Here is an 18,055-nt window from a genome sequence, read left to right as displayed (position 1 = left end):
TACTCGTTACAAAGTAAGGTTTTATGCTAATAATTCTTTTGAGTAGTTACCAATAGTGTCCACTGTATGTTTTACCACGTGATGTGGTTAAAAGGTCATTCAAATTACCAAAAGTTCTAACCATCAGGTTTGGGCTTATTGCAGGCACACAATATTTGATTGAGAGTACCAAAACAAAGGTCAAAAACAAGTCTCAATGTTGCGTATTGCAGTCACCCAATGTTAGGTTAAGATTAACCAGTAACGGGTATTTTAAAATACTGACCAACTCAACCCAAATGAGTTGGATTAACTTATTATTTTAATTTTATTACTTATACCAACAATGGGGTCACTACTATCGTCCAAACGTTGGTCAACATGACTTTACCCAATAAATTATATCCAGTGTAATGTTTTACATAGGCCTAATCAGTGATTCTTTTTATTGGCCGGGTAACACTTTTTTTTATAAAGACATTACCATACAACTTGTATGTTACGGTCAATTTTCAGTTTTTCGTTTTTTAGAGACACTGGACACTATTGGTAATTGTCGAAGACCAGTCCTCTCAATTGGTGTATATCAACGTATGCACAAAATAACAAACCTGTGAACATTTGAACTCAATTGGTCGTCGAAGTTGCTAGACAATAATGGAAGAAAAAACACCCTTGTAAACACAAAGTTGTGTGCGTTCAGATGCTTGATTTCGGGACCTCAAAATCTAATTCTGAGGTCTCGAAATCAAATTCGTTGAAAATTACTTCTTTCTCAAAAACTACGTTACTTCAGAGGGAGCCGTTTCTCACAATGTTTTATACTATCAACAGCTATCAAGTTAGTTTTTATGCTAACAATTATTTTGAGTCATTACCAATAGTGTCCACTGCCCTTAATGGATTGTTCTGCAAGTCCACGAGGTTGAAAACTTTTATGAATAACACCAACAGCGTTCTCAATAATTTACCGAAACTATCCCCGGCAGCCCGAACTAAACATTAACAACTCTTTTACACAGCCGGGCCATTGTCAAAGAGCCTTGATTCGAATCAAGGCTTTGACTCCATCAGGGTCAACTAGACTGGTAGATAAGTAAGAATTATGCTACCGGGCATCAGATAGAAGTCAGTTTTGTTTACAAATTCAAGATTCGCTGTTCTGCCTATACACTCTGGGACCAAAGTACTATTGCAAGATCATCCCGAGTCTTAAATAATGCTGGGATAGATACAAGAAGCATCATCTTGGACCTGTTTCAATCAACAACACATTTATTAACGAGACACATCGCAGCAAATGGACAGGCCAACTGCAGGCCGGATATTATATGTACATGTAGTCATTATATTATGACCCTACATAATGTATTGTTGATGTCCCTATCAACTGATCTAGTATAAGTTTGTATTTTTCTCATAGGCTTGACCTTTGCAAGGGAAACATTTCTCTGCACTCCCAAGACTGAAGTAATAGGCCTGCAACTGCGTTATTAAAATCACAAATAATATCTCAGGCCTGTATGCTTCGGTTTTGAAAGGGTAAGAGCACCTAGGCATTAGACTGAATATAAAAGGTAAACCACCCTGTGAGGAAATTGTAAATTTCTACGAGAGCATTTCAAGGGCACCAAGGCATTGCCAAGGATTGCCTCAATTGCCTCCAGGAAGTATCAGGCCATCATATCCTTGCCAATATCTTTAAGAACATCATGGGGATGGGGGAGAAAGCAGAGTAGTTTATTGCTGACATCTTTAAAACAAAACACCATGTTTTGAAAAGTTTCATCGGATATTATGAAACTTGTCGATAGCCCTTATATATGAGTCTGGGTGAAATCAGAGTCCAAACAACTTCAGCAACTATCATGGTGCTCAGACTTAAAAGTGGTACACAATTATTAAGCCGGTCATAGTTACATGATACACCATGGTGTCCACATTAGAAGCTTGATTTATTTGTAAACTGTACTCGCTTTTCCAAGACGTATTGCGGTATATTTTCTAGATGGTGCTTGAGCATATGCCATTGTATAGTTATATTAATACCAGTACATGTATGTTATTTGTGCATTACATGTTCCAAGTTGACACACTTCAATGCCAGTAATTATAACTCTCTTTGCAGTATTCTAAGCAGATCCACATGATTTTGGAAGATAGAATCTCTGCAGAATCCAAAGAGATATAACTTGTGTTTTCTTTACAAGACTCAAACCTTTGCATAAACCCTATTTCTTTTTCTTAACTACATGTCCACAATCAAATTTGCCTCTGATGACGGTGTGTTTAACCCCAGGAAGATCTTGCGTCCTTCCCCCCTCCACGAGAACGATGTTGTGCTCTTGGAGATTATGACCTTCCCCTGGGATGAAGGCGATAACCTCCTTCCCATTACTGAGTCGCACTTTGACACACTTTCTGTTGGCCGAGTTGGGCTTCTTTGGCTTTCTGATCAGAGTCTTAAGAACGACGCCCTTCAGCTGAGGACGGTGGTCGGTGGGATGAGTCTTCTTGGGGTTGGGTTTCTTGCGGAACGGGCCTCGTCTGTGAAGCTGATTCAAGGAGATGCTCCTGGACAAGGACGTTGTATTCTGCGGCCACAGTCTTATCAGTAAGCTTGAGTTATCACATGTCCCTTTATCATAAACATCAAACAAAGAACAGGTATATAATGATAACAAAAATAAGGGTCAGAAGGGTTTGTTTTCAAGTTTATAAATGGTTCAAATAGGTGGGGTGGGGGGAGGTGTAAGAAAAGCCTAGTCCTCTTAGACAATCTGAGGCCTGACCAGAAGAGGTCCAAACCTTGATGAAGACCAAGTATTGGGAGTTGAATAATTGTTTTCACATTACCTTGATTATCGTCACTCTTTATTAATGGAAAAAAAATTAACAAAATTTGTTTCTGAATAACGTGTCAGCCACTTACAAAAACTGTTGAGTTGTGACACATACCTGCTTTGCAAGCAGCATACCTACTGGCATAGTTGAAGGCAAGCGACACCTGTTGCCGACACTGATGAAGTACGCTCAACATTTTCTGCAAAGATAACCAGAAAATTGATTTAGAAAACAGTAAGGTGGAGAGGTATACTGTGGTCAACAATCCGATCTATGCACGGCAAAAACTGTACAAGATTGTAATGAACGAACGTTAGCGGGCGCTCTGTTTCTCTGATTTCTGCATCTCACCGGGTGTACAGTTTATGCCGTGCATAGATCAGAACGTTAAGTTGGTTGTGTGACTGCGCAACACCAATGGTCTTGGAACAAGTCTACGGCTGCACAGTTGCAGGGATACACAATTCACCACACGCAGCGCTGAGTCTGTTGACCCCGGTGACGTGCACACACGGCCAAAGCTCCGCCCCCCTCAGGTTCGAATTTTTAACCTCGGACATTTTTCACTCTTTCGCTCGGTATCTGGTAAGTTTTTTGTAATTTTTCTTCAAACTATTATCTTAATGGTGTTTTGAGTGACATGGAAGGATTCATTAGACATTGAGGATCAAGTTTGTGTTCCTAGAATTTGTGTCATGATTTTCAGAAGTAGTAAAAATGGAGCAAATCTGCTGACTAGCTGTCGAATGATTTGTATGATTTTAACCATTTCGCCCTGCACACATTGCGTAAGCTTCAAAACCCTCAGGCTACGCTGTCGGCAGGAGGGTTACGCTATCGCAACTGGCACTGCAGTAAACCTTCATCCTTCCTAGTTGCAGAACGGAGAATGTAATGTAGGGTTACGATTGATGGGGGATGTAGGGGTGTCGTGGCCAAACGGACAAGAGCACCGAACTCAAGCTCTGATGCTTCTGTTCAGCAGAGTGTGGGTTCGAATCCCGGTCGTTACACTTGTGTCCCGGAGCAAGACACTGAACTATAATTGCTTCTCTCCACCCAGGGGTAAATGGGTACCTGAGAGGGCAGAGATGGTTCTCGTGATTGATTTAGCCGAGTAGCGCATATTAATGTTGCACAGGCTGCATACTCCCCACCAGGGAGCTGAGATGGTTTAAGGAGTGAATTAAGGCCCAGTGACCAGGGGTAATAATGTGAAGCGCTTTGGGACGCCCTCCGGGTGTGAAAAGCACTATATAAAAATGGGTTATTATTATTATTATTATTATTATTATTGATCACAACTAAGCTATGAAGATGATTGATGCATGAAAAGTGATGATGTGGTGGCACTGGCATGTGCATGGTCATGATCATGATGGCAACACAAATGTTTAGATTCTAATAGAATTAGATTTAGAAAGCTAACTCACTGCCACTGGAGCTGGACTGCTTCCGTGTGTTCTGTCTTTTTTATGGTACAGGAGTCGGAATTGTTCTCTCACCCTTTTATTTTGGATAACTTCCCGTATTGCGCCACCACTTTTTTACTCATTTTTACACACAAAAACTTAAAAATAAAACTAAAAAGGGATATCTCATTGAGGTAAATTACCGAAATTAGATACTATAATAAAAGGAAAAGTATGGGGATAACTTTCCGTATGGCGCCACCACTTTTTCACTCATTTTTACAAAAAGGGATATATCAATCAGGTAAATTAGATACTATATTATTTTATTTCGAATGAAAAAGTGGTGGCGCCATACGGAAACTTTTCCAAGTATGGCGCCACCACTTTTTCATTCGATATGAAATAATATAGTATCTAATTTACCTCAAAGCTCAATGAGATATCCCTTTTTCTAAAAATGAGTGAAAAAGTGGTGGCGCCATACGGAAAGTTATCCTAATAAAATATATTATTTCATATCGATTGAAAAAGTGATGGTGCCATGCGGAAACTTCTCCAAAGTTTACGACGTTGAATATGGAGGTTCTGAACAAACAAAAAGTGTGTGTGGGGGGGGGGGGGGGGTAGTCCGTTGATGAACTGATGAGCCAGCGACTGAATGGCTGTCCGGAATTTGGACAAGTCATATAAAAGTAAACTCCATTATGTTGAGGGATCCAAGAGCAACCTACCTTGCTAGCTGTTTGAAAGACAATGTTATGTAAAGATCGGGGTTCAAAACTTACATTCTCTATTATCAATTTTGAACCAAAAACTGAGGTTCTCCCCTCTGCTCACGATCACTCGATCAACTTTCCAACTTGGCCATCGTGCATTTGAGCGTATAGCAGACGAAGGAGGGCGCTATACTCATTCATTGGTCTCTAGCAAAGATCGCGGCGCTATACGATCTTTGTCTCTAGCTAGCTTTCGATCCAATGCAACATTGTGCGACGATTAATTTAACAAAAACTGCTTCGTCAAAATGATAAAGTTTATTGAGAATGGGAAATACTAACAATGTTGAAATTTTCAGCCTCTTGAAAACCAATCGTATAAAATAATTGGACAATCAAAGTTCAGGATTCCTTTTAACATTTTGTGGTAGCCCGATAGCCGTTGTTGCTAGGCAAAATAGGCATTTATCTCCTAAAAGTTTACGATAACATAACGTGTCGTAGCAATCTTTTAAAGACCTGGACACTATTGGTAATTGTCAAAGATCAGTCTTCTCACTTGGTGTATCTCAACATATGCACAAAATAACAAACCTGTGAAAATTTGAGCTCAATTTGGTCATCGAAGTTGCGAGATAATAATGAAAGAAACAAACACCTTGTATGTAACACGAAGTTGTGTGGTTTAAAATGCTTGATTTCGAGACCTCAAATTATAAATCTGAGGTCTCGAAATCAAATTCGCGGAAAATTACCTCTTTCTCGAAAACTACGTCACTTCAGAGTGAGCCGTTTCTCACAATGTTTTATACTCCAACAACCCCCCCATTACTCGTTACCAAGTAAGGTTTTATGCTAATAATAATTTTGAGTAATTTACCAATAGTGTCCACTGCCTTTAATTGCATCCAAGAAACATTGAGGACATACAACAGGTAACAAATGATTTTGCTTTCGTTTTCGATGGTTTCCAATTGCGCGATGCAAGCTCTGTTCTTGAAAGGATTTTCCTTGTGGCGATACACCAAGGATATGTGGAGGACATAATGGCCCAATTTCATTGAGCTGCTAAGCACAAAAAATTGCTTAGCATGAAATTTCTTCCTTGATAGGATTACCAACCAAATTTCAAGTTGTTGCTGCATAGTGCTTGTCTGATAATCAGCTTTTGTTTGCTTATCCTGAAAATCACGTGGAAATGGTTTGGTAATCTTGTTTTTATCAAGGAAAAAACCATGCTAAGCAAACTTTTGTGCTTAGCAGCTCAATGACATTGGGCCCTGGAGTCATGTCGGGCATAGTCGTCAATCCGTCTTGTACGGCGTGGGGTCGGGTCCGCTTTTCGTGCCCCGTGAAAATTTTAGGCCGTATAACTACGCTGGTGCAATCTAGGGACGTCCGTCTGAGGGGTGATGTGCCCCTTGCTCAGACGGGGTTTCATCCAACCATCACCATCATCGTCAAAGATGGATCCAGGCAAGAAATTAACGGGTTCTTTGGGGTCCGGGTCTGCTTTAGGGCCCTGTGAAAACGGGCCGTGTAGTACTCTCTGGTGGAATCTAGGGACGTCCGAGGGGTGATGTGGCCCGGCCCCTTGCTCAGACAGGGTTTCATCCAACCATCACCATCATCGTCAAGGGTGGATCCAGACAAGAAATTAACGGGTTCTTTTGCGGCGTGGGGTCCGGGCCAGCTTTAGAGCCCCGTGAAAACGGGCCGTGTAGTACTCTCTGGTGGAATCTAGGGACGTCCGAGGGGTGATGTGCCCCTTGCTCAGACGGGGTTTCATCCAACCATCACCATCATCGTCAAGGATGGATCCACACAAGAAATTAACGGGTTCTTTTGCGGCGTGGGGTCCGGGCCTGCTTTAGGACCCCATGAAAACGGGCCGTGTAGTACTCGCGCCCGGGAAAATGTTATATACTGTGTCGCAACCTTAGGCCAACAACAGGCATAGTGAATGAAAAAGAACGCAAAGCCTTTAAAATATGAGCCGCAGTAGAACCTTTTGGGTTAACAGCGTCTTCACATTTTGGAAGAGTGCAAATCTGTCAAAGGGTGAGCATGCGAGTGAGAAGCCTTGGCGGCGTGGGTCCGGCACCGCTATAGGGCCCGGAATTTTGTTTTTTTAGATGCTCTGTGGTACAAACGTATGCCAAGGAGGGGGGGGGGGGGGCATTTGATATAGTGTCATCCACCCTTCAGAAAGTGGTGTCATCAGTTTCCCCCAGGATTGATGCCCATGGCGGGACACAGTTCAGGTGCATATGAGTTGGTCAAACAAATGGGGGACATTTTATATTGTGTCCCCACCCTAACAAAAGTTGGGGTGGGCGCCCCCCCCCCCCACCCCTCGACCCGATTGATGCCCATGGTTTCGGGCCCGCTTGATGATAAAGAGGGCGAAGCCCAAGCAAAGTAATAAGAGTCAATGTATAATGTTTAATTTATTTGGCTAAACTTCTGAGCCTGACTTACAAAAAAAAAATGTAATGTCCTTTGCAGTTTGCGAGGAACAGTTACCAACTCTTTAGCTGCACACCACTTCAGTAAAATGGTACAGAAAATCTTTTCGTGGCCAATAGGTCCCTTACTGTTTTCAGTAGCTTTCTGGTAGTTGGCTATTTGTATTGTGTGTTTATCTCTAGTTATGGAAGCACGTGTGAAATTAGTAGTAGATTTTATTAGTTAACGTATTAGTTACACACTGAACATGATCTGGCCAGTAACGGGCCAATAGTGGTACACTGTGTCGGCCCGATACAGAAGTGTCAACATCAACTTGAACGTAACTTATTGGCCCTGTACTGGGCGAGTTATGGGAACTGCATAACTGTGTAATTTGGGCAAACCTTCCGCCAGCTAGCTGTGAGCATTATCTGCCCATGCAGCTGGCCAACCTGGGCCAAATAGTGGCATGCTATAATGACCCAATACAGAAGTGCCAGCATCAGCACGAGCGTATTGATGGGTCTGTAATGGGTGCTGACTTATACCTTTGCGCAAAAGAGTATTGGCCAACCATCTGCCACAGTGGGCCATGTCTGGCCAATTTGGGGCCAATGGTGACATACTATGGGTGCGTTCGTTTAGCTTCCCTGGGTCTACCCCGGTGTGTGGCGGTTTTTTTTCACAGGACAAGTGTGTGCAGATAATTACCCACGTTCGTCCTGGTAAAAAAAACCCGCCATGCACCGGGTCGACCCAGGGGAGCTAAACGAACGCACCCTATAATGGCCCAATACAGAAGTGCCAGCATCGGCATGAACGTGATTGTGCCTGTCTGAGTTATGGCAACTGTACTGGATGGGGCGATTTAATTGCCAATGTGCAAAATGTAAATGAGCCAGCACTCAACCAGAAGTGGGCCAATACAACACCAAATACGGTACTCGCTAGTATCGCGCTAATTACAGATATTATGTTTGCTGTGTGTCACTGCCAGCAACTTTTCGTTAGCACACACCAAAAACAATTCTGTATAGTTTTTTTAACGTATGCGACGGGGAGTGTCGCCATCGTATCAGGATAAAATTAAAATTGATTAATACAATAAAAATGCAAACATAAAATAAATTAAATTTAAATTAAACTGCTTGTAATATAAAAAGGTACACAACAATAAAGTGCAGTTGTCCATGATATAACAAGAAATAAATTAAGAATACAGCAATAATGAATAAATGAATTGAAACAAAATTTAATAAATTCTATGTAAAAGTCAATAACATAATAGTTGAGGTATACATTTTAGCTCGATAAAAATAAATAAAAAATTAAATGTATTATGTTTCTTAACATGCCGGTAATACCATCAGGCTCATTATTCTTTCACGTATTTCTTTGTTAAAACCTCTTTTCAGATATAATCTTTGTGCATCGGAGATTAGCCTTAGGTAACCGTGACCCCATGTTGACATTTACTTCCAGGTCAGCCGGCAGTGGAGCTATAACTCAAGAGTTACACAACGGATTTGAAATCGGACCAAATATAATCTGAGAACAGCTTTGTGTTTGTGCACAAACACATAATGTCTATATAGTTTATTATTTATTTGTTTAAACATAATTATTATTCACACAGTAGGTCAGCTCATATGCCGTTTTACATTATCATCGCCAACAAAGAACAATTAAAATATAGAAACAGGCAAAAAAAACAAAAAAAACATACAACACAAACTGCGTGTATACTACAGGTTTCCCAGTCAATTTCACCAAAAATCCACTCATACTCGGCTAATTCAGTTTCATAATAGATGTTAAGTTTGCATCGGGGATACAGAATATTTATTTAATTCAGTTTCGTTTGAAAATGAATACAGTCAAATGGAGTGATTGATTTCACCAGTTCAGCATCCCCTGCAGTCAAAATGAGGTAATTCAATTCAATTCAATGAGATCATTCAATTATATCGGGCCGCAAGATTCGTATGCTTAAGGCCCGAGCTAGTCAACCATTCACTGCCATCAAGTATAAATTAACAAAAGTAACTATAAATACTGAATAGTAAACTTGCTGGTACAACCATGGATAATATCCCTTTTGAGGGATAGTTGGCTCTGAAAAGAGCCGGTGTGTTCTCGACGTTTCGAACAGTATACACTCTGCGTACAAACGAATCTGAATGACAAAAACGAAATCACATGTGCACGAGAACTAACTTGAATGAAGATTTCGAAGAGGTATAGGCTTTTACATGTATACTACTTCTCTACTCGATCATTTAAAACAAAGGGCATTCCTTGCAAGTTCCAAACATTTCATGAGCACCGACGAAAGAACATCTCGCCTTAAAGAATTCGGTTACTTTTTCAAAATTTAATTTAAATCAGATTTACAATAAACTTACAAGGTTTGAAGATAATGATAGTGGAATGAGACCAAAATTATTTTAGCATGTAAAATCCCCTTAACCAGTTATGATATTATACAAAAACCATAGCATAACTGGTAAATACGTTTTTACATGCTAAAACATAGACGAAAATTATTACTTTTACTTATTTCTCAAAAACTACAGCACCTCAGTAAGTAAAATTTCAAGGTACGCTTTCTACTATCATAATCTTCAAACTGTGTAAGTTTAATGTAAATCTGTGGACATTGTGTTTTTTGTTAGGAAAAAGTACATAAACCCTTTAATTTGAAGTTTACAAAATACGTGAATAAAATACAGCTATACAGAAAGGGTTCACTGTATGGATATAATAACAGATGATCTTGTCATTAATCCCTGAGGTATCATTTGGCAGCTGTGGTAAAATTTACGAAGGTTTAAAAAAAATAAATAAAAAGGCGAAAACTTTGGACATTATGCTGCACGTATACGCATGCGAGTGAAGCAATATAGCAGAACGATCACAATGTCAATTGAAATTCAAATCTGCCCCGTTTAAAACAAACCCTAAACTTCGTTGTTGTTTGGTTTTGTTTCGTCCACTGCCGAAGAACAACAGCACCTCGGAAAGAATGAACAGGCCGGCCATTTGCGTCTCCGTACAGGGACGAATGCAAAACATACCGAGGAGCAAAGAAAGATGGCGGCTATGATGACCAAACAAAGCGTGTAACTGCCCGTCACGTCGTACAAACCACCTAGAATGAATGGAGAAAAGTAAGTTGCTACTCAATTCACATTATTTCCACTATAACACATTTCCACGATTAATTACAGAACTACATTGTAATGCATTATAATAATAAAAGACAAGATATGAATAAAAGGCTAGCGGGAAAGCGCGTGGAGGCCTTTTAAAAATCTTGTAGAAGGCTTGTCTTTACTTTTAAAAATACAAAAACTAAAGGTACATACTTAGGACAATACAAATAAAAAAAAAACGGAAAGGCAGACAGAAGAACTATCTGGTTTATGACAATAAAAAAGTATGAAAAAACCTAAATGAGAATTGAACGGCATATAGAAACTATATATTTGACAGATTCTTTACCTGAAAGTGGTGCACTGAGTACAATCCCAATGCCATAAGGAAAGAAACCTATTGCGGAAGTTGCTCCGGTACTGTACTCGCGGAACAGCGTGGCTGAAACCGAGGCGGTCGCCCCAAAGAGTCCCGATCTGAACAATCCTGAAACTAGATATCGAATTCAAATGGGGGAAATCCAAGAAATCTCGTTTAGAAATAAGAGCTTCCTTAGGATAGCATGAATAAATACAACAGACGTCTTAAATTATGCAATTTTTATGAATGCAATCACTTGATAATGGTCAGTTTTATGACTCCGCATGCAAAATTTTAACTAATTATTTTTTGACGATATACATGGCCACAAGGTGTTGTTAAATTGACATCATCAGTGTTGTCACAATTATATAAAAAACATCTAAATTTACACTGGGTGTTAAAATAACACTTATCAAATTTAAAATAAAAATTGCCAACAGGTTACATTGGTTTGTTTAACAAAGGCATGTCGGTACATGGATGTCGGAACATAGGGGTGTCGGCACAGCTGATGTGAGGGGTGTATAAGGAACAGGGTGTCGGAACATAGGGGTGTGGGAACATAGGCGTGTCGGATGCGTGTCAGAACATAGGGGTGTCGGAACATAGGGGTGTCGGAACATATTGGGGGTGTCGGCACAGCTGATGTGAGGGGTGTATAAGGAACAGGGTGTGGGAACATAGGGGTGTGGGAACATAGGCGTGTCGGATGCGTGTCAGAACATAGGGGTGTCGGAACATAGGGGTGTCGGAACACTTGGGTCGTAACCTTTGACTGTCAAGCCCGCTCCCAAACTCACATAGAGAGAGAACCATCATCTGTGGAAAGCTCCGGCAGGCGGCCATAACCCCGAGTGCCATAGCTCCACAGATCGACGAAGCGGCAGGGGCGTACAGGAGCCCAACTGGGAATCGGTGGCCGACTGCGGACACGATAATTTTACCACAAATTTCTCCAACAGCAAAGAACATGATGACGCATGACACTTGATCTTTTGTGATACCAAGTTGCTCCATAAAACTTGCCTGTTGGACAAAATAATCAATGATTTGTTTTGAAACAGTAAATACGTTGATGCACAGTTGTTGGAAGAGCGAATTCTTTCAGACTGAATTGGTTTCAAGAGAACGAAATGTGAAGCTCTGTTTAGAGAAAGCATCATGTGCGTTCACCCAAATCAATAGACTTAGTTCTTTTTAAAGATAATATTAAAAAGTCATTTGTATTGTTTGGAAACTCCGCATACCACCAACTATTGAAATGTCATCATTAACCTGTAAAAGTTTCACCCGTAAAGCTATTGATATTTCACTGTCAACAGATTTAAAATTCGCTACCTACCGCTTGAAATTGCAATATCAACATGTTGAAGTTAAACCACCAACCTGTTGACATTTGTTTAAATTGCATCATCAACCAGCACCTGTTGAATTTTCACAATAAGCCTGTTGAAAGTTCACCAAACTATTTAAATTTCACAATCAACCTGTTGCAACTTGTTTAAATTTTATGGTCACACTTTCGAGAAAAAAAACTAACATTATTTTACGCATATTTTGGGAGTTTTCTTTGTATCCAACTATTTGCCAATTCAGAAATAAGAACGAGTAATATTGAGGGTAGAGTGATAAATCTCAAAAGCGCATGAGTATCAATAAACAAAATGAGCTTTCTGAATTCTTTGTATATATTCGGGCAAATAAAAGTGACTACAAATTTAATCTTTAATTTTTAAAAAGCAGAGAAAACAAAAACTACTAACAAAATTGATGATAAAGAAAGTCCAGCCAAGCAAAGCCAGTATCGTTGCTATGAAGTATGCCCAAGGGTCAAGATGCTTCACCATCTCAAGGCCACTTTTGACTCCAGGCCGCAAGTCATCCAGTTTCTCCTCCTCCTCCTCCTCCCCCTCCCTCTCCTCCTCCTCTAATCTTAAAGAGTTACTGTGCATATCCTTCGTATTGCCATTGTTTATACATTCCTCACTGAGTGAATTTAGTTTCAACCACGTTGTTGTCTCAGGGGATTTTTCGTCCCCGGAACCCCGTGCTGTTTTCTCAGGTGGGCATTTTGTATCGGTCGAGTTGTCTCCGAGAGGTGGGTTTTTCAAAAAAGCCACAGAGGCAAGACCGGACACCAACAGCCCACCGGCAATTATACGAAGTGCGATTCGCCATCCGTAAGAAATAATTAAATTCGTCAGCAAGGGGCTAACCGCCAACATACCTATAATAGAAGGAGGAAAAAGTATACACTGTATAAACAAAATTGAACTGTTAATTTTGTTTTCCATTGCATAATGTTAAGATAGTTTTGCCAATGTATTTTTTTTTCTGAAGGCACTTGTGTAGACCATCATTTCAATTGTCAACAGCTGTATTCAATAAAAAAAACTTTATGGTCAGAAACACTTAAGCAGAAAAGGGTGTGTTAAGAGACGCCTTTTGAAAAAACAAAGGCATACTTAATCATGAATTTTGTACTTTGTTTTGGATGTACGAACACTTCGGTAGAAACATAAGACATTTTACTGACATAGGGGAGGTTTAGCTGCACGTTACGCCAGCAAAAACGGGAACGTGGTCGTCAGAAAATTGTTGTGTAGAAATCTCACGTGAAGTTACCGTTTCTCACGTCATGTACGATAGACGTCGTACGGGAGCATGAAATAAGCCCAAAGTGGTGACGTCACCTAGAAACGACACAACTTTCTGACGTTCACATTTTTGCTCGCGTCTAAAACCTCCCAATAAGCTTACTGTCCCCTGAAAAATTGTGTGGATATTAACAAGTGGAGTGTTTTCTTTAACTTTGGGGTTGCCATGAACTCTACTATAGTTGCCTGTAAATTTTCCCGTGTGAAATGGCATCGGGGTTCTTAAGCCCCCCCCCCTCACAACAAACGTGGTCACGCTATCTGTCACTGAATAACTGTTACTGACATTATCCAAATATTGTCCACTTTCTCCCGAAGGAAAGTTGACTAAATCGTACCGCAAGATGATCCTGTAACAGCCATGGCAAATGCTCGTGCGTGGTTCGCATTTCGAAACCACACGAGTATCAGGTAGTTTGATGAGTAGATGCTAAAGTTGGCTCCGATCCCCATAAGGACGCCGAACGTGAGGTACATGTACCCGAACTCGGTTACAAATGACGTCGTAAACAGTCCTGCGCAGTAGAGCAACATGCCAGCAAGAATGACAACTCGACAACTTAACCTCTGTAGAAGCAGTGCCGTCAGAGGAGTCACTAAAAATGTCAGGCCATTTGCGATGGAACCAACCAACCCTATAATAAAAAAATATATACAGAAAAATAAATTGTCGCAAGAGAACTTTTGAACAAACCTTCTGTGGGGTGTAAGTTGTTTCGATTGGGTTGGAATCCCATGTTTAAATACAAAGTATGTTGGTTGATAGATACCATCACAAAAAGCACACCGTCTGACATCTAATGTGGAAAACATTCTCTTCGACTTTTTAACTTGCTCATTGATACAAGTGTCATGACAAGGACTCGAACCTCACTCTGCTGATCAGAAACACCAGCGCTTGAGTCCGGTGCTCTGTATAACGACATGGTCAAGACTGACATGCCATTGGTTGGCACTTTAACCCACAAATGGTTCGCTTCAAGCATACCAAGCTGAAATGGTTGTATTGGACCTACATGCAATACGAACAAACTACAGTCACCAATATTGGCACCATATCATTTTGTTCGAAAGGGGCACGACAAAAAAACTGCCAACGGGCAGGCTCTTCGAAAATGAGTCGCTTTTTGAACAGCCCACTCTCAAGTAGAGGGCTATTAAGTGATTTGGATGGTAGACAACAATTTTGATATGCGGTCTCTTGCCTATATCTTTTCCAATATAAACCTTTTTTTGATCGATAAAGATGAATAAAAACTTCTTTTCTGATCCTATTTCTTCACAGGGGTCTACAACCGATCGCTCCTTTTCAACCGATTTTTTTTTTTTTTTTAGTTCAGTTGATCGCTTTTTTCAATCTTGCTCTATATTAATCGCTCTTTTTCAATGATCGATCTATAAAGAACACAATGATCACCTCCAATGAAAATTACCAATCGATCGATGCGCTAGATCGATCAATGGATGAGACCGATCGATCGATGCAAAAGACTGATCGATCGATGCAAAAGAGAGATCGATGTGTTGACCGGATTATTTGCCCTTTAGCGTTCTACATCCCCCAGCAACCGCAGTCAGTGAACTTCCGACCATGTTCCGGCCGACTGACTGACGACAGACTTGGCAGTTTTGCATGCCTGACCCTAGCCCTGTGCTTCCTTTTAAACGTTATGCTTTGCCGACTATTGATCACCAACTCTATGGGATGACCTTATCGCCTGTGGCGCATAGCCAGTACGCAAAGTTGTTTTTCATTTCAGTTTAGCTGTCACCATCAGCAGTAAAGATATTAAACCATCATGTATTCTGCACTCTACGAAATTGCCACTGTCGTAGTGCTTTTCAATAGGACAATTTTGTTTTTCTAAATCGATTCAAAAAAGTTAATCCTTTAAAAAGAAGCACATCCTGTCAAATTAAGCAAATTTGTGTATAAATCTACACAAAAAAGGAAGCTTTGTGAAAACATGTATTCCTTTAAAATATACAAAGTCCACTGCGGACACATTTTGACGATATTTGTTCGTCTATTTTGGTGGACCTGTTTTTTATGTGTTCGGAAAATGTTGATTGTCCAGTGAAACATAATGAAACAACTATCGCTCGTTCAATTGGTCAACAGTAAAAGTTATTCATCAAGTTTGAGATGGTTTGAGGTAGTTTATCCTTGTATTGTAATGTTGTACACTAGCTCCCACTGCTGGACATTGCTCATCCATCACCAAGTTGGGCCCCTCGGTCAAAGGTGGATAAACTAATCAACATGTAGTCACTATATAATTTGAACTATATGATGTTGGATTGATAGAAACAACGAGCGAAATATGGGATAATAATATCCATGATTTGTAGAGAGCCATGTGAGCTAACATTATCAAAGTTGGTCAGCAAAATATGGGATAATAATATCCATGATTTGTAGAGGGCCATGTGAGATAACATTATCCAAGTTGGTCAGCAAAATATGGGATAATAATATCCATAATTTGTAGCGGGCCATGTGAGATAACATTTATATCAAAGTTGCTCAGCCAAATATGGGAGAATATATCCATGATTTTTAGAGGGCCATGTGAGATAACATTTATATCAAAGTTGGTCAGCCAAGTATGGGATAATAATATCCATGATTTTTAGAGGGCCATGTGAGATAACATTTATATCAAAGTTGGTCAGCAAAATATGGGATAATAATAACCATGATTGAAGAGGGCCATGTGAGATAACATTTATATCAACGTTGGTCAGCCAAATATGGGAGAATAATATCAATGATATTTAGAGGGCCATGTGAGATAATCAAGACCGGCAAATGTGATGGAGCACTTAAAGGAAGGGAAGGTACACTATTGTTAATTGTCAAAGACCAGTATTCTCACTTGGTGTATCCCAACATATGCACAAAATAACAAACCTGTGAAAATTTGAGCTCAACTGGTCATCAGAGTTGGGAGAAAATGATGAAAGAAAAAACACACTTGTTAGACGAATTTGTGTGCTAGTGTTGAGTAATTACCAAACGTGTACCTTCCCTTTACGGAACTGCAACCATCACATTGAAAGTAAACCGTGCCTTACCAATCAAGGTTGCACCTGCATCAAACTGCTCATCCAAACTTACAAAAAGAATGCTGAAGTTGTACAAAGTTCCAAAAATTATAAAGTTCACGCAGAACGACGAAAGTATGATTATCCACGAACAGCAATCACTTCTAGGAGTGCAGGATGAACATCCCCGGTTATTGTGAACCTCCATGGTCTCTCTCTCTCTATCTCTCAACACTGCACTGACACACACAAAAGGGACAGCTGGGATGCAATCTAGCTTCTCCTTGTCTGTGATTTGTTTTTACTACAGACCATAGGCATATTATTCTGAAGCAGGCACTTTGAGTATTTTATGAAGTCTTCTTCTCGAATAATGTGTCGATAGTTTGTTTTTTTTAGATTTCCAGAATACTGTGAAATAGCCACTCTCTATAGACCTAGTGTGGCCCCATCCACCCAGGGATGCTATGGTGGTGGTTTAGTCAGGTTGTGATGATCCCGCTGTTTGCTCCGCTGCACTGCACCACCCTCTCGAAACGTCCGACCATAGTATTAGTGGTTCGACACCACTTCGCATATATGTTCGCATGCAGAAGGTTTCTTTGTCTAATACGGGCGTAGAATTAGCGTGCCCGGTTGATGGGTTCCTGTATGATCATAGAGCATATTGTATGATGAAGCTCTGTAGAGTGAGGATTGCGACAGATGCGTGAGGTCTGTAAAATTATGTCGTGTCGTTCTTAATATAAACAACGATGAAGCAATAGTTTATTGCTCCGTGCACGGACCATCATGCTCCAAAGTAAAGTCAGGAACAACGTTGTAGGCCTATGTGTACGTGTGAAACAAGATAATAAACGCGGGTACTGAAACATATATTTGCATAATTGTGAAGAATGACCATTATTATCGCATGATTTGTCATAGCGCCTAGCTAGCATTCGGCCGTGTTATGCAATCACACAGGCACCGAGTCAACATATGGAACGCCAAAGATGCATAAAATACCATCAACACATTGATCGGTCTTTTTTCATATACATATCGGTCTTTTTAATCGATTGCTCCATGAAATAACGATGAAATGAACGTAGAATGATAGCAAGACAAGATCTTATAAAGAGCATGATGTACACAGCAAGTACCAACACATGGTGTTACGCGAGCAAAATATACGATGAAAAACGACCTACACAAAAGTAAGACCGATAGAACATACAGAGGGAGGTTTTAACACAATTTAACACTGGACACTATTGGTTATTACTCAAAATAATACAATGTACATGTATTGGTAACGGGCTATGGAGAGATGTTGATAGTATAAAACACTGTGATAAACGGCTCCCTCTGATCATAACGTAGTTTTTGAGAAAAAAGTAATTTCTATCTCAAATTATAAAGGACTTCAGACCTGAAATCTTTT

At 40.2% G+C, this 18,055-nt stretch overlaps 2 protein-coding genes across 2 annotated transcripts; both read right to left on the bottom strand.

Annotated features, from left to right (window-relative positions):
* Positions 1 to 1,941: 1,941 nt before the first annotated feature.
* Positions 1,942 to 5,112, bottom strand: LOC117292760 (28S ribosomal protein S12, mitochondrial-like). The gene is made up of 3 exons (XM_033775281.1): positions 5,024 to 5,112; positions 2,938 to 3,022; positions 1,942 to 2,617 (listed from the first exon to the last, which is right to left on the bottom strand). The coding sequence occupies exons 2-3, from the start codon at positions 3,017 to 3,019 to the stop codon at positions 2,211 to 2,213; spliced, it is 489 nt and encodes a 162-aa protein (XP_033631172.1). The 5' UTR covers positions 3,020 to 3,022; positions 5,024 to 5,112; the 3' UTR covers positions 1,942 to 2,210.
* A 4,934-nt stretch (positions 5,113 to 10,046) lies between these two features.
* LOC117294076 (monocarboxylate transporter 5-like) lies at positions 10,047 to 16,868 on the bottom strand. Its single transcript, XM_033776596.1, has 8 exons — positions 16,660 to 16,868; positions 13,920 to 14,216; positions 12,769 to 13,151; positions 12,688 to 12,734; positions 12,267 to 12,348; positions 11,725 to 11,950; positions 10,910 to 11,053; positions 10,047 to 10,556 (listed from the first exon to the last, which is right to left on the bottom strand). Exons 1-8 carry the CDS (start codon positions 16,835 to 16,837, stop codon positions 10,366 to 10,368), a joined length of 1,548 nt encoding a protein of 515 aa, XP_033632487.1. The 5' UTR covers positions 16,838 to 16,868; the 3' UTR covers positions 10,047 to 10,365.
* Positions 16,869 to 18,055: the final 1,187 nt, after the last annotated feature.

Source organism: Asterias rubens, chromosome 1 (assembly GCF_902459465.1).
Source record: "Asterias rubens chromosome 1, eAstRub1.3, whole genome shotgun sequence".
Taxonomy (NCBI): domain Eukaryota; kingdom Metazoa; phylum Echinodermata; class Asteroidea; order Forcipulatida; family Asteriidae; genus Asterias; species Asterias rubens.
The sequence above is the reverse complement of the archived record's forward strand: the minus strand, read 5'-3'. Positions and strand labels throughout refer to the sequence as shown.